The sequence below is a fragment of the Mesoplodon bidens genome (assembly GCF_964165515.1).
Source record: "Mesoplodon bidens genome assembly, chromosome: 18".
NCBI lineage: Eukaryota > Metazoa > Chordata > Mammalia > Artiodactyla > Ziphiidae > Mesoplodon > Mesoplodon bidens.
In genome coordinates, this window is record NC_138175.1 from 28159076 (window position 1) to 28182573 (window position 23498).

General features: G+C 48.4%; 1 protein-coding gene across 1 annotated transcript; it reads right to left on the reverse strand.

Moving 5' to 3' along the window:
- Positions 1-21044, reverse strand: ADGRG3 (adhesion G protein-coupled receptor G3). The gene is made up of 11 exons (XM_081216378.1): positions 20998-21044; positions 11389-11527; positions 9609-9755; positions 8653-8787; positions 8072-8111; positions 7788-7888; positions 7517-7629; positions 4531-4811; positions 4242-4335; positions 2678-2961; positions 1-853 (listed from the first exon to the last, which is right to left on the reverse strand). The coding sequence occupies exons 2-11, from the start codon at positions 11467-11469 to the stop codon at positions 741-743; spliced, it is 1389 nt and encodes a 462-aa protein (XP_081072504.1). The 5' UTR covers positions 11470-11527; positions 20998-21044; the 3' UTR covers positions 1-740.
- Positions 21045-23498: the final 2454 nt, after the last annotated feature.

Consider the following 23498-nt stretch of genomic DNA (forward strand, 5'->3'; position numbering starts at 1 on the left):
TCACCCGCGGGACAGGCCAGAGTGGAGAACGGGGGGTGGGGTGGGGGGCTTGCTTGAGGTATCCCACCTACTAAGTGGCATTCTTTGATATTCGGTGTCCCCAACACTTGGAGGGCTGGCAGCCCCCTGAACGGTAGGGGGTCTTCCATGAGGATGGGCCCTGGTGAGAGTCGCTGAGACCAGGGGCAGCCTGGGTGGGAGGACCAAACCCCACTCCCCACCCCGACCGACCGGGCAACAAACCTCCAGTCCACAACTGCCCCAGTGCCTGAGGGGATGGTGGCTCTGAGGGCCCCCCAGGTGCCCGGCCAGAGGGTGGAGTTGTGGGAGGGCGGTGACAAGGGGAAGGGAGGGAGGGGAGCGGCTGGGGGCTCCTTCAAGAGGCCAACGACAGACTTCCTTATTTGGGCTCAGGCCCTTCCTGAGACCAGAAGGCCGCTTTGCTCTGAAGGCAGGGGGTGGGTGTGCCGGCAGGGGTCTTAGGATTACAGGGACTTGAGACTCCTGCCATCCTGGATCTGTGAACTCTCAGACCCATAGGTGTATCTGGATAAGACCTCTGAGGCCACATGGTCCAATCTGGTTCCCATTCCCTTGCTCCCCAGTCCCATTGTACAGAGAAGGGCGCTGAGGCCCGGAAGGAAGCAGGGAGCACCTCTTCTCTCCCACCAAGGTCACACAGCAAATCAAAGCTGAGTCCAGAGTGCAGGCCAGCCCTGGCCTGGCCACACGGCAGCCCACTATTCATGAGACACGGTGAGGGCCTGGTCAGCCCGGGCAGTGCCGGAAGACGAGGTCACAGTGCTCTGTCTTGGGAAGTAGAGAACAACAAACCAGCAGAAGATGAAGACACCTGTCAGGGAGGAGAGGGCCTCAGTGAGCCTGGGGTGGGGCCTGGGCTGGTGGCCACCCAGAGGAGAAACTGCTCCACTGTAAAAGTTCAAGAACGTATAGAAAAATCAGACAAAAAATGAAACCTACTCCTGAAAAAGAACCAAATAGATAACTTGAGAATGAAAACCAGAGTCCTCGAAATAAAATCCTTACACACAGCTATCTCATAAAAGGAAGACCGAAATGAAGGAATTTTCAGACATGCAAAACAACTACCACTGCCCCTCTTATAGAGGATTATTACAGGATGTGCTTCAGCAAGAAGAAAAGGGAAGATGTGAGGTATGAAAATTGTAGTAAGTACAGAAATTGATAGAAAAGTAAAAATCTTTGTGTTTCTTTAAAAGAAATTTAGAACTAAAACCCTACACAACAATAAAAAATACTGAGAAGAGTTCAAGGGCAGTTAAAGTGGGCTGAGGGCTCTGTTTGGGAAGAAGAGAGAAATACTGAGTTACTCAGTTGAAAACACTCAGTGCAGTGAAGTGTTCAGACTTAACTATGATGGGTAACCTCAGACAGAATAATGACATAATCCACAGTTTCAAGGTGCATCCCTCTCCAAGCTGTAACCCCTGGGAATTTTCAGATGTGGACTCATAATTCTTCATCTGGGGACAGTCTCCAGTGGCCTAATAATAATGACTTCTGTTGTTGTTAACATAGTTCCCAAATATTGAAGGCCTCCTGTATTACACACACACATTATCTCAGTTATTCATCATGAAATCTGGTGAGAAAAGTACTGGAATTATCCCAGCTGTACAGGTGACTGGATCAGAGGAGCTGAGTGACTTGCTGGAGTGGTGAGTGGAGGTGGGATTTGAACCCCGGTCTGCTTGTCCCCAGTGCTGCCGACCATGGTGCTATGTAGTCTTGTGAGGCACTGGGAACCAGCCCTGCTCTTGTGGGCTTGCACCTGCTGGATCTAGGACCCCTCGGTTCCTAGTGACTCCTCTGGATGGGATGAGGCTGTGAGTCAAAGCACACACTTGTCATTCCTCTCTTGGCTGTTTCCCTCACAGTCAGGCTGTGATGCTTCTTTAAGTTGTGTGTATGAAACAGGGGTATGAGGAACAATGAGGACAGGTGCGGGCAGGGAAACCGTGTCCCACATGCACCCTGGGCGCCTGCCCCTTGGCTGGATATCAGAGAAAGAACCCTGCGGGGGCAGGGAGCAGATGTAGCAAGCATTTCCTCCACTAACTATTTGCTTCCTGCCTTCACAGCCCCTTAGAGATTCTGTTCGTGTCACGTGGCCTTCACATCACATGATCTCGCCCTCCTGGTCACAGATGATTGGACCAGAGATGGACACCTGACCCAAGATGGCCAGTCAGATCCTTGACCCTCCTAAGAACATGGAAGAGACTGAAGCAGACCATGGTCACTAGACTTGGAAGGTCACATAGGGTTGAGGGGGCCATATTGGGCAGCCAGTTGGGGGCCATGGGTAGGAATGGGCCAGTGGAGAGAAGAATGAAGAAGTTTCCACAGAGGGAAGGTGAGAGACTACATGCGACTCCCGAGAAAAAGATGGGGAAAGTATCTGCTTTGGTTTTGGTGGCTCTTCCTGACCCTGCTACCAGCTCCCATGAGGTCAGCCAGCCTTCCTGCCCTGGGGTCCTTGGGAGAGCCTTGGATATTTAAAATCAGTACCCTTGATTTGAGCGAGCCTGAGTAGAATCCTGTTTCTTGCCATCTATCCCCTCCCCCCAAAGCCCCCCAACACCCCCTGGTGCAGGCGAGGCAGCTCGTCACCTCCCTGGCCCAGGAGCCTCACCTTGCAGAGAGGTGAACAGTGCAAAGACATAGGTGGTGGACAGGCCTAGGGGTGTGAGGATGGCCAGCCCCCAGGTCACGCCCACCAGGCTCGAGAGGCCCAGCAGGGTGAGGACCCCCTTCGAGTGCTGCCCCTTCTCCTTGCCCGCTGTGGCACTCGACAGAGTGAAGATCTTCAAGGCCACCAGGCCCAGGACCACGGCGCTGAAGAGAAAGGTGACGAGGAAATAGCCGTGGACAGTGACGTAGAGCGCAGAGATGGCAGTTTTCTCACAGAACCAGCACCTGGAGGAGGTGGATGGCCGTTAGGACCAGAGGAAGTCTTCTGAGAGCAAGCCCTGGGCTGTCTCCCTGCCTGATCTTCTCTGACCAAAAAGATGCCTTCCCCCACCTCCACCCATCCATTCCCCACTCTCCCAGGGGAGGGGCTGTCACAAGGCTCCAGGCTGCTGTCTCTTTAGACCAGTGAGTGTAAGAGACCAGTTCTGTCCCAAAGACATGTTTCATTCACCCCACGTTATGTTGTAAGAACAAAAAATTGAATTAATGACCACCTTTTAAAAGTGAAATGTTTGGCATAAACATCCAATTTTTTTTTTTTTTTTTGGCCACGACAGCGTGTGGGATTTTAATTCCCTGAACAGGGATTGAACCCAGGCCCTGGCAGTGAAAGCGCCAAGTCCTAACCACTGGACCACCAGGGAATTCCTTAAACATCCAGATTTCTGCTTCTCTTATAAAACCATACAGCTGGCAGCTCTGTGGATGCCCTCCTAAGGGACAGTAGTCAGCTGCCCATTAGACTGGCATGTGATTGCCAGTCTGTCGCTGTGCCCACCCAGGCCGCTGCATGTACTTATGTTCCCTGCCTGGCCCCTGGGGCCCTGCATTTGTGGCCCTGGGGACAGGACCAAGGCCTCACCAGCTCTTCTTAGCACAGAACCATAGGCCTCAGGCAGGTACCCTGGGAGAGGCTCAGCTCAGCTCCCCTGTTCCCTGCACTGCAGGAGTGAAAGCCCAAAAGAGCATGTGGATCAGCCCCCCATTGTACAGATGAGGGGACCGAGGCTCTGGAGGGGGACAGGCTTGCCCAAGGTCACACAGCTACTCAGAGACAAGAGTCTGGACAGAATCAGGGCTGCTGCAAATATTGGGTAGGTTGTGCCCTGCACAAGGGCACCTGGCTGGGGGGCAGGTGGGGGCTGAAATCCAACTCACTCTCCACTCACCAGGCTGAGCACCTGGCACGGCAGGTCAGAGGGATGGTGGGGGGGGGTTACCTTTTAAAATTTGCCCAAAGGTGCTATATAGGCTGTGGTGATCCAGGCTAGAGCAAGGCATCCTGCCTCCTGGTCCAGTTCTCTCTCCTTCTCACCCCCTCTCTCATTGTACTTCCTCTCTCCGGGCCTCAGTTTACCCCTGCAGGCCGTGAGCTAGCTGGATCTGAGGATCCTTCGCCTTGACTTACTCGTCCCTCTTCCCAGGATTCCCTCCTCCCCCCACCTCCCCCTCCCTCTGGCCTGCAGGAGCCTGAGGGCACCGCAGCTTCCACAGGCAGTGCTCACAGCTCCAGCGTGCTGGTGTTCTCCTTGTCACGGATGGCATAGGGGCCATAGCTGTTGGTGCTCCCAGTGACGATGACTATTAGGGCAGGCAGGCCTGGGGGCGAGGGGAGGAGGTATGGCATTGCCGGGGCTCCCTTGGCACGTCCTCCTCCAAATCCCCCTCCAGCTGTCCATCCCTCGAGCTCTGAGCCAATCAGAGAGGGAGCTGCCCCTCCCCCGTCCCAGGCTGGTCCCCTTCCCACCTCTTCCAGAGTCAGCCATCCCTTCTGCCTGGCCAAGCGGCACCTACCCCAGCCCACGAGGCTCAGCTTCAGGAAGTAGTGCCCGAAGTAGGTGTTAAAGACCTTGATGGCAAGCAGGTAGAGGTGGAAGGCTTCCAGGCCCATCCAGGTGAAGGCACAGAGCAGGAAGTAGTGGAAGACGGCCCCCCGGGCCCAACAGGCAGCATCGGACCCCTTCAGGCCATACCCCACATTGATGAAGAAGGCCAGATTCAGGAGAAATAAGCTGACGCTCAAGGCCACGTGGATCTTGGGGACGTCTTCGGACTTGAACCTCTGCTGGGAAAACCTGGAGCAAGAAGGGCCAGTGAGAGGCTGCAAGGGGGCACCCAGGCCTCTCCGTCCGATCACCTCTGTTCCACCCCTGGCAGCAACCAGCGTGTGAGAACATTCCAGTTCAAGTCCACGAGCCCTCTCATGACCCAGAGGGCCCTATGGGTTCTGGATCCTGTTGGCTTCATCCCTTGACTCCATGCTTGAGCCAAACTACCTAATTTGCAATTCTCTAAATGCTTTCTTCTTCTCCACGCCTCCCGGACTTTGCCCACACTCTTCCCTCTGCTCTCAATGCCTTTCCCTGCTTCACCTTCAAAATCCCCCTTGGGTATTTCTTTCCGGGAAGGCTGTCTCTGAATGTCACTTATCCCAGGCTTATCTGAAAGTTTCCCAGGAGTGAGCACAGTGTAACTCTCCACCCACCCCTTATTTCCGTCTCTCCCCAGGCTTTGACCTGGGGCCTAACACAATAAGCAGGAGGAAGCCCTGCATTGGTTGAGTGAGTGGACAGACAGGGCATGGATGCATGAAGCCTAGAACTTAGTAGGGAGGGCGAGGCTCAGAGGGTGAGGCTCAGGGTGAGGCTTAGTAGGGAGGACAAGGCTCAGAGAGGAACACAGACTCAGAGTCACAGTGCAGGGCAGGGGCTCCAGACCCCCAGTCCAGGGCTTCTTCCCAGGGCTCACTTCCCCCTCTGTGGAGTTCCCACTGCGAATTCCTAGCAAATCAGCTCCCAAAGGACTCTCACTGGAGGGGTGGGAGCTCAGGGCTGCCTGGGGTGGGCATGAGGGATAATGTCCACCTCACCTGAGATGCCAGGCCCCACCCTTGGGAGATGTTGACAGTTCCTCCTGGTGCTCCAAGCCCGTCTCACAGGGTCCAGGAGTGCAGCCAGCTGGCAAGTCATGCTCAGCTTATTGCAGATGGATGCTCAGCTTATTAGGCCAGGGCTTGGGGGATGGGGGCAGGGGTGGCACCACTTACACTCACAGTTCGGTCCGAGATGGAGTGGGTGGGGCTGGTGGGGGCCTCAGCCCAGGGCCAAACAGTGCCAGCATGTGCAGGAAGGCAGTGGGAGGGCCCCAGACCGGGAGTCAGGAGACCAAGGGCTGCTCCAGGCCCGTCGTGGGTCGGGAGGCCAGCCGTGGGCTGCTCCCACAGGCTCCTTTAGGCTGGCAGTTCCTGTGGCTCCCTCTGCCATGGCCGGGGCCTGGGCACAGGCTGCGGTAGCCTCTGATGTTTCTGCTCCTTCTTCTTCCAGAAACAGCCCCAGGTTTCCCTTGGGAGCACCCTTCCCCACTCTCAGCCTTGCACTCTCAAACCCAGCAGCAGGCACTTGGGTGGCCTGACCAATCAGTGTAATTCGTCCTTTCGCCACGGTGGCGTGCTCAGTCATGGGCACATGGTCTAAGTTAGACCAGTGTAACTCAACTCTGGTATACATGGGATAAAACTGCATAGACCCACACACACACACACACAGGACATGCACAGGGCCAGCTTCCTTGGTGCATGACCTCTGCAGGGCCCCGCACTCAGGAGGGCCCTAGGCTTGGTTCAATGCCCTGCTGTCACCATCTTGAAATTCTTCATAATTGTTGAGCACAGGGGCTACATATTTTCATTTTGGACTGGGCCCTACAAATGATATAGCCAGTCCTGTGTGCGTGTGTGAACATGCACACACACACACAATTGAGTGCATGTAGAAAATGGTGAGAACTGAATGAACTCTGTAGTCTTGTTAGCAGTGCTGTACCAATGTCAATTTCCTGGTTTTATCTTGTACTACAGTTATAGAAAATGTCATCACTGAGGAAAGCTGGATGAAGGAACCACGGGACTCTAGGTACTATTTTTGCAAGTTCCGGTTAGTCTATAATTATTTCAAAATAAAATTTTTAAAACTTATTTATGTATTTTTATTGTTGGCTACATTGGGTCTTTGTTGCTACGCATGGGCTTTCTCTAGTTGCAGTGAGCAGGGGCTACTCTCTGTTGTGGTGCGCAGGCTTCTCATTGCGGTGGCTTCTCTTGTTACGGAGCATGGGCTCTAGGTGCGCAGGCTTCAGTAGTTGTGGCTCTTGGGCTCTAGAGTGCAGGCTCAGTAGTTGTGGCGCACGGGCTTAGTTGCTCCGCGGCATGTGGGATCCTCCCGGACCAGGGCTCGAACCCGTGTCCCCTGCGTTGGCAGGTGGATTCCTAACCACTGTGCCATCAGAGAAGTCCAATAAAGTTTTTTTTAGAAACTTCAATTCTGGGCCTTAGTTTAGAATATCAGCTGTCCAGGCAGCTAAGAAGCTATAATGCAAGCCTGGGGCTCCCCAAGGCCCCTGAGTATGGAGAAGCTGCCTGACATGACTGACAAAGGAGAAAGCAAAGTTTTGAGAATCAGAGGGACACCAAGTCCTGGGGACATCTTTTGAGCCCCTGGATCCAACATCACCTGAAGTGAGCTCACCTTGGGCTTTTCAGTTCTGTGAACCACACATTACCTATTATGTTTAAGCCAATTTGAGTTGAGTTTCTGCCACTTGTAACTGAAATAGCCAGACACATTCCAACCTCCAATCCCATTTTATAGGTGAGGAAACGGAGGTTTGGAGAAAATATCAGTATAGTGCTGCATGACTAACACCACCCTGCTGGTTTCTACCCTGCCCCGCTGCCGCCCTTGAGGGCAGGAGGGAGATGTGGGGTGGGGATGGGGTGACCCACCTCAGGAAAGCGTAGAGGACAATGGTGAAGGCCAGGAAGATCATGGAGGTTCCGCAGCCAGCCTGGGAAATGCGTGTGAGGGCCTTTACAGTAACTTGGTCCAAGATCGGCCTCTGTGGATGATCCCCCCAAAAAAGAATCCTATCAGTTGGAGACCAGGCCCACACACCCCAAAGGCCTGGCCCCTGCCAGGCAGCCTCCTCCCTGGGCCGGGAGCCTTGGCACTTCCAGAATTGCTAGGATGGCGGGGGGCGGGGTGGTGCGCCATTACCAGCAGCAGGGCGAAGAAGGTCAGGTGGTCACAGCGGCAGATAGTCCTATTGACTCCGAAGTCTGTGGAGCAGCCCTCGGAAGCCCAGTCTCCTGATGACCCTGGGGAGGAGGAGAGGGAGCTTAGGGAAGGGGACGGGAATATAGGAGGGGAAGGCAGGGAAAGGGAACAGAGGGGTCCAGAGAGGAAAGAAAGAGGGGAGGGGCCCTGCGGTTGGAGTCCTGTCCCCTAAGGAGCCCTTACCCTCCACCCATCTTACCCAGGGAAGATCCTCCAGGCCCTACCTTTAGTCACGTCCCAGAATACACAGCTGAGGGTCATGTTCTGAAACCAGAGATTGGGAGTCAGGGGTGAGGCAGGGGAAGTTGGGAGAGGGGAGAGGAGCGTAGGACGGGGAGGGGGAGAAGACAGTGTGCTCTGGGTCTCAGCACAGGCACGCATTAGGTAGAATCAAGTCTCAGCCTGTGGTCACACAGGAACGCGAAGCGTTTGATGTATCCTGGGTCAGCGTGTCGGGGGTGTGGAGAGGCGTGGGGCTGTGGCTGGCAGGGGCGCACGTCTGCAGGCACATGCCTTTAGGGGAGCGTGTGTGTGGGCAGCCGTGCGCGTGCACGTGTGTTTGCCAGGTCCCCTGGGCATCTGTGAGCACAGGAGCGGAGGGTGTCTGCGAGGCATGTGGAGACATGCGTGCACAGGGTGGGCATCTGTCCCTGGGCACAATTGTGTGTCTGGTCCTAATGGCTTCTCCCAGGTGGATGTGGGAGCGTGGGGTGTGCAGAGTCCGTGTGTGTCTGCCCATATGCCCAGGGGTGCCCACCCACATGTCTGCCCCTCAGGAGCTGTCAGGCCAGGGTGGGGCACTCACAGGAGGCTGGTGCTGGTGGGAGAAGGTGATCTCCAAAGGCTCAACCAGGCCAGTGACATTTATACGACCCAAACTCAAGCCCACCACGTGATTGTTCAACAGGCTGCTGCCATCCGCTAGGCTGAGCCGGGGACCCTGTGGAGGGACATGGGTGAGGCCAGGCTGCACAAGGGGCTGCCCCAACCCAACCCTGGTCAGGGCTCCTGGAAGCCTCTAGGGCTTGTGGCCCTTGCCTGGAGGGCAAAGTCTGGGGCCGGAGGACCAGGGGGCAGGGAGTCATGGGCGACCTTCTTCCTGCTGCTGTCTGTAGTCTGCTCCAGCTGGGCCAGGGCGGGCCCTACCCTCCAAGCCAAACGGCCGCAAAGCTGTGTACCTGATGGCTCTCCGTTGCTGGTCTCCAGGCCTCCTCCGCCCTCTTAACTGGAGTGCAGGGTTAGAAGGAAGATCAAACGGGAAACGGAGGGCAGTGGTGCCTACAGGTGGGGAGCACCTGCCCACACCAGCACTCAGGGATACACGTGTCCCCATGGGAGTGGAGACACACCTCTGGGGACATACCTGGTGCAAATGTGCAAGGGCCTGGGTACACCTGTTCATGTGAACATGTTCACACCAGCACACATGATTACGTGCTCACCAGGAATAAGGAAGGAGATACATGTTTGTGCAGGCACAAGGCCACACACGGGACACGAGCACACTTGGGATACACATACAGGAGTCCAAGGGCACAGGTGTGGGCAGTCCAAACAGCGGAGTGTGAATAACCGGTGTGAGCCTGCGGTCCACAGACCCTAGAGACAGGGGTCTGGGATGGCCTCGGCTGCTTTAGGCACACTCCAGAGGTTCCTCCCCTCCTCCACCCCCATCGGGCCCCTCAGCAAAGACTCCAGAGAGGGCAAGCATGTCCTGCTTAACCAAGCATTGAACCTCAGCCACCCTGAGCCTCTCCTCACCTTGAAGACATTCCCCGAACCAACGTCCAGGATGGTTATGGCCAACCGAACCACTGGCCTGCTGCCCTGCAAGGATTCAAAAAGGCTCCTGGGCAGCCGGACTCTGTCAGGGTGCTGGTGCTCGTCCTCTGTCACCTGCTTCGGAATCTGCAACCACAGACCCAGCCGCTCTGTCTTTCCCTGAGGAGCCCAGCCCCCAACACAGGTCCTGCCCCCCCTCCCCCAGATGGAAGGAGAAACAGGCATGCTGGGTGGTGGAGCAGCACTAAAGACCGAGGACAGCTCTGAGAGGCAGGACACCTTGGGGCACGGTCCAAGCTCTGCTCTGTCCAGGCTGTGAGCCCCCGGCCACATCACAGCCCTTGTGGAGCCTCGGTTTTCCCAATATGGAGAATGGAGCCAGTAAGATGCCCGCGTGGCTACCCATCAGGCTGAAAGTGGGCTGTGAATGGGCGACACCTGGACAGGTCAGTTTGCAAGTGTGAGGGAGGGGTCAGTTGTGGTGCTTTTGACCAGGGTCCTGACCCCCGTTGTGCTGCTTTTGACCAGGGTCCTGACCCCCGTTGTGCTGACATACGGCTATGGTGACAGTGTCTATTTTCCAACTCAGGGATAAATGGAAAGCCTAAGGCCATCAGGAAGGGAGACAGCAAGGGCCGAGAGGGAGGACACAAGAATTTACACTGAATGTGATACCCATCCCCACCCAACAACACCACATTTTGTAAAAGCTAAGAATGGTCAAAATATTAAAATAAATTTTACTGGTAGTTGCCAAGCGTGTTTTGTTCATTCTCTGACCTCATTGCTCCCCCTGGGACTGCAGCCTGGTCCCACCTGGTCCTGCCTCAAAAGCATCCCATGGGCATTGGAACAGGGGGCGCTAAGTGTTGTAGCAGAGCGCCTCAACTTTCTGCTCCCCAATCCAGAACCTTGTCAAAAGGACACGTGGTTGATTTCACAGGCCGGTGCCTACCCCATGCAGGGGGCTCAGCTGCTGGGGTGACGTGATAAAGGGTTGAGAAAGGCCCTGTCCATCTTTCATCTCCCCTTCTCCAGGCAGACCTAAAATCCCTCCATGATAGACCACTACCCTGCTGCCCAAACTTCCACCCTCAGCTTTATGCCTTAAGGGAGGCTGTGCCCTCGCTGCACCAAGCATTCCCTGTGAGTTATCTCATTTGCTCCCTCTGACAACCTTGAAAGTGGGCAATACCATCCCCATTTTACAGATGGGGAAACCGAGGCTCAGAAAAGTTAGGTAATTTGCCCAAGATCACAATAGCTGGTAAGGGGCGGAACTGGGATTTGAATCGACCTATGTAAACCCAGAGTCTACCCGTTAACCCTTTGCAGCACCTCTACAAGTGCCTTTACCTGGTTTCTAATGTGTCCCCTGGTGGAAGAGTTCATGGGAACCTCAGACTTTGGAGGAGCCTTCGAGCTCATTTTACAGATGAGGACTCAGGGGCCCAGAGAGGGGAGGGGATTTCCTGGAGGACACCTAATCAGGTGGTGGGAAGTCCAGGGCTAGAACCGACTCTCGATTCAGTGATCTTCTGAAGGTCTCATCCTAGCACCCTGGGTAATATATTACCAGGATCCACTCAACCAATTAACTCACCAGCACCCATTAGTCAGGTGGTAGAGAACTACCAAACGGGACATGGGAAGGATAACTGTTGATGGGCACCAAGCACAGACCATGACTCTCTCAGAAAAATATGCCTGAGGAAAGTAGGACTAGGACCAGCCAGTGGGGATGGGGGGAAGCCTTCACCTGAGACGGGGTCAGAGAGAAGTGCAGGTCTTCTGAGATGTTGGTGTTGATGTTCTTGACAAGAGCCATCAAAAAACTCATATTCACTGTCTCTGTCAGACTCTTCTCCACCAGATGGATCTCATAGTTCAGCCAGTATCTACAAGGGAAGAAAAGGTCTTGGAGGCTGAGTTATCCACTCACCTGGTCCACTCACCTGGATGACGGGAGGAGAGACACCATGCGCAGCAATCATCAGGCTCCTGGTGTAGGAGGGGTGACCCAGAATATCAAAGGGAAGACCCTGGGATGCTGAAGGAGAGGAGGGGTGGCACAGGAGTGATTCATCCTGGTTCTGAGGGATTCCAGCCAGTGGCCCCTCTGAGTATTTTATGTATTTCTCTTTTTTGTAACAAAATACATTACAATGTAAAGTTTGTCATTTTAATCATTTTAAAGTGTGCAATTCAGTGGCATTAAATACATTCACAATGTGTGAAACCATCTTTGCTGTCTAGTTCCAGAACATGTCCATCACCTCAAAAGGAAACCCTGAACCCATTAAGCAGTTACTCTTCCCCCAGCCTCTGGCAACCACTAATCTATGAATTTGCCTATTCTGGATATTTCATATAAATGGAATTATATGATATCTGGTCTTTTGTGTCTGGCTTCTTTCACTTAGCATGTTTTCAAGGTTTATCTATGTTGTAGCATGTATACGTATTTCATTCCTTTATATGGATGAATAATATTCCTTTGTATGCATATACCGTATTTTGTTTATACATTTATCCATTGATGGGCATTTGGATTGTTTCCACTTTTTGGCTATTGTGAATAGAGCTGCTTGTATTCAGGTAAAAGCTTTTGTTGGAAGACTTGTTTTTAATTCTTTTGGGTGGATACCTAGGAGGAGAATTGCTGTGTTAATTCTGTGTTTAACTTCTTGAGGAAGTGTTGTTAAACTGTTTTCCATAGCAGCTGCACCATTTTATATTCCCACCACCGATGTATGAGGGTTTCAGTTTCTCCAGATTCTTGCCAACACTGATATTTTTCACTTTGTTTTGTTTCATTTGCAATTATAGCCATCCTAGTGGGTGTGAAGTGGTATCTCATTGCAGTTTTAATTTGCATTTCTCTAGTGACTAATGATGTTAAGCACCTTTTCATGTGCTTATTGGTCTCTGTAAATCTTCTTTAGAGAAATTCTTCTGAGTATTCGAAACTGTGGGATGAGCACTGTGTGGTGTGAGGGCTAACTCACATTTATTGAGTGCTAGATGAATACTGGGAATTCAGCCATTGAAGACTTAGCTGTATGGGAACTGACATATGGGAACTGAGCTGGTCTTGGAAACACATAGAACACAAATTTAATTGCCATTTGTTTTACCGCAGCCCCCTTGCCATGGGCTAGAAAGTTAGGGTGAGCAAAGTCCCCCCTCCCACCTACTTCGCTATCCTGGTGCTCTCCGTGGTGCTGAAACTTCTCTTTGGCCAGAGTCCCTTTTCCCAAGCCTGGGGTCCTAAGACATGCTGCCCACCTTTTTAAAGCAATTTTAAACAGGTGAAGACTGAGGTAGCAATGGTATAGAAGGGGAACAAGAGCAGATAGAGCCAGATCGAGGCTACTGGAAAGGAGTAGCTATGGAGGGCCTACCAGGGAGGCAAAAGGGAGGCTTTTGTTTCGACATCATTTTTTTTGAACACAGTTACCAAGGAATAAAATTCCAAGGAAACCACAGGAAAAAAAATATTGTAAAATATAAAGAGTAAACCATGCAAATATGTGCAAATGAGCTTGGATGGTTCAGGCAATCAGAACATTCAGCCAGAAACAGTGGGATGAGATTGTCCAAATCCATTGATTGAGCTACACCAACTGATACTAGTGTTTTATTTATCTTTTAAAAATCTAAATGAAGAAGTATTGTGATTTTTATTGTTACCAACTAAAATAGAGAATTGTATTTCACAATACATATAGTTCACCTGATGCACTTAAAAAATTCCTTGGCCTTACAAAACAGCCCATGAATTTACCTTCTTGAGGGAAGATTTCCTGATCTGGTTCTCAGAGCACTTTAAAAAAATTGTTTTAGTTGTGAAAAGTAACATATATTCAAAAAGTTTAAACCGTGGATGTACAGTTGCATTTTTAATTATAAAGTTGACACCAATTTAAGGATCATCTTCTTTGTCTGATAATTGATTTAGCTATTCAGATACCTTTTGGTTCATGATTGCATGATACATTTTCTCATTTTAAGTGGTGTGAGGTTCAACAACTTGTCTTTTACCTTGGAGGGGATATATTGATATTCTCTAGTCCTCTGAATGCCCAGGAGATTCACTGAGGTGATGGGACCCTGAATTCTTGTGAAGTTTGTCTCTTACCCTCTAGTTCACATATGTCTTCCTAAGGCATCTTCACAACTTGCCACTTTCTTCTCATCAGATCTAATCAGCATAATGTTGTCAATACAGTGGACTTTGTAGAATGTCAAGATAAATGAGTTCTCTGTGAACTATCTTATGACAGCGATGAGACATGACATAACCCTGAGGGAACACTGTGGCTCTACTCTTGGCTCTGCCAAGTAAAAGCAAACTACTTCTGGCAGTCCTTGAAAAATGGTATGGAGATAAAAACATTAGCCACGTTATGGCTGTATACCAATTGTGAGGGGCTGTGTTGATTTCTTTGTGTAAACATACTCATCTGGGACAGTAGCTGCAATTAGACTCACCACCTGATTAAGTTAATGACAGTGCATAGTCATTCTCCAAGATCCACCTGACTTCTGGTGAGTTAAATGGAGTTAACAGGTATCACCATCACTCCAGCTTCGTTAAAGCCTTTCATGGCAGCATTAATCTCTACATTTCCTCCCAGCAATGTCCTTTGTTTCTGGTTTACTATCTCAATGGGAAGAAGACATTCCAGGAACTTGTATTTGGCTGTTCAGTGAAATGCCCTCCCAAATGCAATTCAATGAACAAAGCATAGTCTTTTTAATAAATAGTGTCAAAACCATTAGATATCCAAATGCAAAATGAGAGTAATAATATAAAATTAGACATTTATCTCACACTGTGCACAGAAAATGAACTCCAAATGCAAAATGAACCTAATTATAAGAGCTAAAACCATACACATAGAGAAGAAACCTTAGAGGAAAAATTTTGTAACCGTGGGCTAGATGAACACTTCTTTGATATGTTTTAAATTTAAGTTGGATTTTATCAAAATTAAATGCTTTTGATCTTCAAAAGCCATTATTAGGAAAATGAAAAGACAAAACATATACTGGGAGAAAATAGATATTTGCAAATCATACGTCTGATAAAGGACTTGTATCCAGATTACGTACAGAATTCTTAAAGCTCAATAATAAGAAGACAACCCAATTTTTAAAAAGAGGGTAAGATTTGAATAATCATTTCAGCAAAGAAAATACACCAATGGATAATAAGCACATGAAAAGGTGCTCAACATCATTAGTCATTTGTCAAATGCAAATTAAAGTGAAATACTACCCACACTCAGTGGAATGGCTATAACCAAAAATACTGACAATATTGCAAAAAATGTATTGAAACTATAGCCCTTTTATACTGCTGATGGGAAAGCAAATGATATAGCCACTTTGAGAATCAGTTTGGCAGTTTTTTATAAAGCTAAACATGTACTTCCTATATATACCAGCAATTCCATTCCTAGGTATTTACCCCAAAGAAATGAAAACATATGTCTACAAAGACTTGAATTCAAATGTTCATGGCAGAATTATTTGTAATAACCCCAAATTGGAAACAATCCAAATGTTCATCAATTGGTGAATGAATAAACATGAAGTACGTCCATATAATGGAATATTACTCAATGATAAAAAATAACAAATTACTGATACATGCTAAAATATGAATGTAACACAAAAACATGACAAGTGAAGGAAGCCAGACTCCAAAGACAACATATTTTATTGTATGGTTCTCATATGTAAAAGGCCCAGAAAAGGCAAATCTATAGAGTAGAAAGCAGATCAGTGGTTAACTGTGGCTATGTATGGGAGCAGGAATGGACTGCAGAAAGACACAAGGGTACTTTTGGGGGTGATGAAAGTGTTCTAAAATGATTGTAATGACAGTTCCACACACTGCATAAATATACCACAATGTATGTACAGGTATATCAGTTGTACCTTAATAAAGCTATCAAAATTAATAAAAACAGATATCACTACATACTTTCCAGAATGGCTAAAATTAAAAAGACTCAAGGGGCTTCCCTGGTGGCGCAGTGGTTGAGAGTCTGCCTGCCAATGCGGGGGACACGAGTTCGTGCCCCGGTCCGGGAGGATCCTGCATGCCGCGGAGCGGCTGGGCCCGTGAGCCATGGCCGCTGAGCCTGTGCGTCTGGAGCCTGTGCTCCGCGGCGGGAGGGGCCACGGCAGCGAGAGGCCCGCGCACCACAAAAAAAAAAAAAGAAGACTCAAGTATCACAAGGATGTGGGATAACTCAAACTCTCACACATTGCTGGTGGGAGTGTAAATGGATACAGTCACCATGTCAGTGCTTACCAAAATTCATCATGTACAAAAATGTTCATGGCAGCTTTATTCATAATAGCCCCTGTTATGGACTGAATGTTTGTGTCCCTGCCCCATCGAATTCATATGTTGCGATCCTAACCCCCAACGTGACAGTATTAGGAAGCGGGGACTTCGGGAGGTAATTCACTAGAGTAGAACCCTCATAAATGGGATAGTACCCTTATAAAAGAGACCCCGGAGAGCTCTCTCATCCTTCTTTCTGCCATATGAAGGTACAAGAAGTCTGTGCTCTGCAGCCCAGAAGAGGGTTCTCACCAGAACCCAACCCCAATTTTAGACTTCCAGTCTAAAGAACTGTGAGAAATAAATTTCTGTTTTTAAACCACCCAGGCTATGGTACTTTGTTACAGCAGCCTGAACTAAGACAGCCCCAAATCAGAAACAATGGAAATGCTCATCAACAGTAGAAGAGATGATAAACAGTGGTATACTAATACTGCAGAATACTATATGGCAGCAGTGAGGGCAAACTATTGATAGACTAAAAAAACCAAACAAAAAAAAACCAAATTAAAAAAGAAAAGATGGGCTTCCCTGGTGGCGCAGTGGTTGAGAATCTGCCTGCCAATGGAGGGGACACGGGTTTGAGCCCTGGTCTGGGAAGATCCCACATGCCGCGGAGCAACTAGGCCCGTGAGCCACAGCTACTGAGCCTGTGCGTCTGGAGCCTGTGCTTTGCAGCAAGAGAGACCATGATAGTGAGAGGCCCGTGCACCGCGATGAAGACCGGCCCCCACTTGCCGCAACTAGAGAAAGCCCTCGCACAGAAACGAAGACCCAACACAGCCAAAAATAAATAAATAAATAAATTAATTAATTAAAAGAAAAGATGAAACTCAGGCATACAGGTGAGGGAAAGAAGCCAGACACAAGAGTATGCACTATGTGATTCTATTTATAGGAAGTTTGAGAACAGGAAAAATCAATACTTGGTTATAGAACTTAAAATAATGGTTACCATGATGTGGAGCTATTGACGGGGAAAGAGCATGAGGGACCCCTCTGTTAGGCTAGAAAAGTTTTACAGCTTAATGTGAGTGGTAATTAAAGGATGCGTATATAAATATGTAAAATTTTATTGATCTGTACAGTTAACATGTATGCATTTTGCTGTCATATGTGTGTGTGCGTGTGTGTGTGTGTGTATGTGTGTGTGTGTGTGTATATATATATATATATATATATATATATAAAATACCTCAAAATAGATTTTCTTGGAAAAAATTCAGGCTTTGGACTTCTGCTTCTGAGTAGGGTGGAGTTATTTGTGATGGATCAATGCTCTCACTGAGAACAAATAGAAAAGCTAGATATAATACAGAAACAATTTGTTTAAAGGCATCAGAGAGCTGCTAAAGCAGAGAGGGGCTAAAATTCTGCAGAGGGAGCATCATAGAGAAATGAACTGAACATCTGCTGTTGCTTTTTTTCCCCAGGGACATGTGCTCATTCTGAGCATGTCCTTTGTCTAAGCATGGACGAAAGGCTGGGAATTTGAGCTTCATCTGAGTAGAGGTCACTGTTGGTCATAAAAAAATGCCCTGCCGTCACAATATGAATGAACTTCAAAAACGTGCTAAGTGAAGAAAGCCAGATGCAAAAGATAACATGTTGTATGGTTTCCTTATATAAAATGCCCAGACAGATCAGTGGTTGACTGTGGCTGGGTTTGGATTGCATACAGAAACAAGAGCACTTTGTCAAGTATAAACAGGGCATTTGGTGGTCTTGGTGGTGGCGTTGGGGTGGTGCGGAGGGTGAAGAAATAAACCTGGGCACTCGAAGGGTCTCAAACGTACAGCTGATTTCTCCTCTAGCCACTTTCAGAATTGTGAGATTCTATAGTCCGAGAGGCACTGGCTAAGCCGAAAATTCTGAAAACTAAGAGTTTTCCACAGTATTTTACTTTCTTTTAGTGGATCATAGAGACAAACGTGAAAGATAAAGCAATAAATCTTTGAGAAGAAAACATCAAAGAGTATCTTCATGATTCTGGGGATGCAAACATTTCCTAAATAAGACCCCAAAGCATTAACTATAAAGTAAAAATCTGGTATATTACACTACATTAAAATTAAGAATGTCTGTCTGTAGTCAAAAGACAATGCTAAGAGAATGAAGAGGCAATCCACAATGAAGGAGAACATATTCATGTGTATCTATTTGCAAACACATGTAACCAGAATATATAAAGAGCCCCTAAAGATCACTCAGAAAAATTCAAACAACCCCATAAACAAGCCAAAGACTTAAAAGGCCATTTCACAAAGAGGATATCAAAATGTCTAATAAATATATGAAAGATTAAGTTAAACTTAATCAGGCAAATATAATTAAAATCAGCATATGATACAGTACAAACTTGCCAGAATGGCTAAAATGAAAAAGCAGAGAATACCAAGTGTTGACAAGGATGTGAAGCAACTAGAACTATCATACACTGATTGTGGGAGTGAAATTTGGTTCAAGAACTTTGGAAAACTGTTAGGAGGTTTCTATTAAAGCTAATCACATGCCTGCCCTATGACCCACCAATTTCACTCCTAGGAATATACCTTACAGAAATACATACGTTCACCAAAATACACAAACAAAAATATTTACAGCAACACTCTTTGTATAAGCCAGAAACTGGAGACCACCCAAATGTTACTATCCATAAACATAGTAGAATGGATAAATGAGGTATGTGATATATCTATAGCTGTCTATATCCATCCATATCTATCTATCTATCTATCTATCTATCTATCTAAAGAAATAGACCAAAATGAAAATAATGATTATCTCTGGATAGTAAGAAGGAGAATTTTCCACTTTCCTTCTTATAGCTACTTTCTAAATATTTTATGAAGAATAAAATTACTGGACTTCCCTGGTGGCACAGTGGTTAAGAAGCCGCCTGCCAATGCAGGGGACATGGGTTGGAGCCTTGGTCCGGGAAGATCCCACATGCCACGGAGCAGCTAAGCCCATGCACCACAACTACTGAGCCTGCGCTCTAGTGCCTGCGAGCCATAACTACTGAGCCCTCGTGCCACAACTACTGAAGCCCACACACCTAGAGCCTGTGCTCCACAACAAGAGAAGCCACTGTAATGAGAAGCCCGCACACCACAACAAAGAGTAGCCCCTGCTCACTGCAACTAGAGAAAGCCCACACGCAGCCAAAAATAAATAAATAAAATAAATTTATTAAAAAATAAAATTTAAAAATAAAATTACTTTTATAATCAGAAAGAGTCGTTAAAATAAAGAACACTTAAATTTATTGAGTTCCTATTATTTCCTAATAACTTTTCCATGCATAATCTCCTTTAATCTCAACAACCACCCCAGGAGGAAGGTATAGGAGAGAGATCAAGAATAAAGGCTTTGGAACAGTAATGAAATGACAATGCTGGTAAGATAATGATAACAGCTAACGTGTCTGAATTATGTATTTAATCTTTGCAGTAATTCTACAAGTCAGGTGTTATTTCAGCCCCATTTTACAGATGAGGAAACTGAAAGTTAACCTGTCCAAAGCCCAATTCCACTTTTGAGCACTGCCAGTCTGACCCTAGTCTGTATTACTGTACACCTCCCCTACTGCCCTCCAGACCTAGGTTCATGTTTGATTTTGCTACCTACCTGTTGTGTAACGTGGGCAAGTTATTTAACCTATGGGAGCCTTAGTTTTTTTTATCTGAAAAAAGGGTTGATAACAGGACCTACCTCATAGGCTTGTAAAGGTAAAGGAGATAACTTGGTGAAGTGATAGAGTTGGGAACCGAGTCCACATCTTCTGATATCAGAGCTCCTACTGTCCCCAAGGTGTCTAAGGCCTCCATAAGGCAGCACAAAGAGGAGCCTCCTGAACAGCTGCTTGGAGATCCGAAGCTCCCGGAGCAGCTGCAGGTACGCATGGGAGCCTTTTCAGGCCACCCAAGTGATGGCACTCAATCAGATTGTTGTGCCAACACCAAGTCTGAGAACATAAACTTTTCACTCATCTTCTCCAACAAATATATACTGAGTGCATACAAGCCTGTCCTGAGTATCCCAGAAGAGAATGGGTAACTCTGATTGGAAGGGAGAGGAGGGGAGAAAGGCAAAGATCTTTTGAAGGTGACTCTTGGAGATGCTGTATTCCAAACCCCTTCTTCTCCCTCAATCCAGTATCTCTTGGTCTCTTGGTCTTATCAGTCTCTTGATCTCACTGATTCTACATCATTCAATGTCTCTGACCCATCCCTCCTATCCAGGTACACAGTGCCAATTGGTGGTGGTGCTGGTGGTGGTTCAGCCCTCACTCTTAGCCAGACCACCACAGTTGCATCCTACCTGCTCACGTCTCTTGTCACATCACCACCCTCATATCCTTCCCTGAAGCCTGAGCCATCTTTCTAAAATGCAAAGTTGACTATGTTCTTCCTGTATTTAAAATATATCATTGCCCTGCCCCCTCTCGCAGTGGTATAGCTTACACAACCCTTCACACTTTGGTCCCTGCCGAGATTTCCAGTCCAACCCCCCCCACCCAACCTCCCCATTGTTGCCTCCATCCCCAGCACTTTACTCTTTCACAGTTCAAAGCACTGTAGTTCTCCCTGTATCCCCTAACACTGCTTGAGTCCAATGGGAAATCTCCTATACAGCCTTCAAAACCCGTTCATGGGTGGCCTCATCTGTGAAGCCTTAGCAGATTTCCCTCCTTTGAGCTAACCTGGTGCCTTGTCTACCTCTGTATGATCGCACTCTAGAATCACCATCATTTGGGGCCATGTCTCTCCCTCCACAACTCCCAATGACAGGGACAGGGGCTAATTTCACCTCTGCATCCCCTAGATCATAGGGTCTTGGTGGTCAGGGGGAATGTGGGTGTCAATCAAGGTGGAAGGGTGAGATGAGAGCAGCATTTTCTGGGTCCAAAAGGGCTGACAGCTCCATCCCTTCTTAACAGCCTCCCTACTCCAGCCCTGCCAGAGCCCCCGGATTCCTGCTCCATCTCAGAGGGTCCTTTACCTCTGCAAGTTTCCCAGATTGCAGGATTCATTCCCTGACTGTGCACACTCTGAGAAGCACTTAGCAGTGTCCTCAAGGCCGAAGTCATCAAATTGGTTTGCACTGATGAGTCCTTTGCAGGGTTGTCTTGACTCCTCATGTATGGTTGTGGAATTCTGACCTAAGAGAGGGATGCAAAGTGTGAATGGGCTGCATGAGGAGGGGCCACACGGGCAGCGGGTAGGGGAGCTCAGGCTCCAGAGTCCGGTGGTGTGGACTAGAACCCCAGCTCCATCTACCCACGCTAACTGTGTGAACTTGAGCTGGACTCATACCCATCTCATTCTTTATATACTTGCATACTATTTCAGTATATAGGTGTTGCTATGCTTTTTCAATTGGTCCCCTGCTGGTGAACATTTAGGGTGTTTTTGTTTTGTTTCGTTTACTATTTTGAATAATGCTACTTACACCTTTGTCAGCTGATGTTAAGAATTCATAGATGGGCTTCCCTGGTGGCGCAGTGGTTGAGAGTCCGTCTGCCGATGCAGGGGGACACGGGTTCGTGCCCCAGTCCGGGAAGATCCCACATGCCGCAGAGCGGCTGGGCCTGTGAGCCATGGCCATTGAGCCTGCGTGTCCGGAGCCTGTGCTCCACAACGGGAGAGGCCACAACAGTGAGAGGCTCGCATACCGCGAAAAAAAAAAAAAAAAAAAGAGTTCATAGAAAACATTCCTATCCTTAGAATTTCTGTATCAAAATGTATGAACTTTTAAAAATTGCTAAGTGGGCTTCCCTGGTGGCGCAGTGGTTGAGAGTCCGCCTGCCAATGCAGGGGACACGGGTTCGAGCCCCGGTCTGGGAAGATCCCACATGCCGTGGAGCGGCTGGGCCCGTGAGCCACGGCCGCTGGCCCTGCGCGTCCAGAGCCTGTGCTCCGCAACGGGAGAGGCCACAACAGTGAGAGGCCCGCGTACCGCAAAAAAAAAATTGCTAAGTATTATCGAATTTCCTTCTTAAAAGGACTACACCTATTTACACTCGCACCAAAAGTGGGCAAGAGGGACTATTTACCCACATGTTCACAATCCTAGACTTTACCAAACTTTCCAAATCTTTGCCAGTTTGAGGGGTAAAATTGAATTTCATTTTAATTTAAGAAGGAGTTTGAGCATCTATTTGTATGTCTTTTTCCATGAACTGCTTTATTGTATCCTTTATGGGGGCAGCGGGGCTGGATCTTGACAATCTGCACCTTTACGTTTCTGACTGGCCCACCAGGAACTGTGGGTGAAGTGGGCAGGGAGACATTTACTTTTCATTCTTTCACACCCTTCTCCAGTGTTTGATTTTTTTAAAAAAATTATGCACAATATTACTTTCACATTAAATGAAACTAGTTAAATTTTAAGACAAAAATAAAATACATGGTAAAGATAATGGCAGACCAAAGTTAGGGTAAACGTAGGTAAAAAAATAACATTTTCAAGTGGATTTTATAATAATTAGCCCTATATGTGACAATGTTTTAAGTAGCTTGTAAAGGAACTTCAGTTTTCTGTTAGACTGTAAAGATATTCATAACACGTTGTTTAATGGGAAAAATCACATGATGGATGAGCATGTGTATAATAGAATCCATGTTTGCTTTTTAAACAAAGGAGGAAGAAAGAAGAGGGAAAGAAGGAGAAAGAGAAAAAGAGAAAGAGGGAAGAAGAGCAGAGAGGGGGAGGAAATTGTCAGCTCCAGGGAAGGTACCATTCTCTTTGTAATCCCAGCCCTCTGTATGCCTGAGGGGTTACACATGGGTGCTGGGCGCAGGGGGCAACTTGGTGGGTGTTAACAGAGCCTCCCTCCTGGCCTGCCATGAAATTTCAGGGCCGTTGGGCTTGTGAAGCTCTTGGCAAGTACCTGGTGTAGAGAAGATTATGAAACTTCGTTTTTGCAATTATTTTTGGAAGACGTTAGAAGAAGCATTTAGCCCAGCAGGGAGAGCCTGAACCAGGCCTGTGTGCAGGAGGCCCTCCAGATCCACCCTACTCTTCTCCATCCCGCTCTGCCCCAGAGGTTGGCCTCCAAGGACCACCTCAATCTGGGTTCATATGGGGGGGGGTGGCGAGGAGGTCAGAGGTCAGGGCAGTACTCGCCCCTCCCTAAGGCTCCCCACCAGTGGCCTGCTTCCCTCTGCCAACAGCCACAGCTTCTTGTCCCTTGTGCCAGCCCTGACATGTCCTTGGTAAAGTATCCCTTTATTAAAGAGTGTGTCTGCTTCCCTCTGGGCCCCCACCATGCCTGGACTCTTTTGAAGCACCCCATCACTCTGCTAGACTGTGAGTCCCTTGAGGGCAGGGACCACATGGTATATGAGCACAGGGCCTGACACTGAGTAGAGGGCTCCATCAGCGCTTCTGAAATGAATGAATGAAAGAGCAAATGAACACATGGCAACTGCCCCAAAATGTCCACAAAAGAAGGAGCGTCGGGCTTCCCTAGTGGCACAGTGGTTGAGAATCTGCCTGCC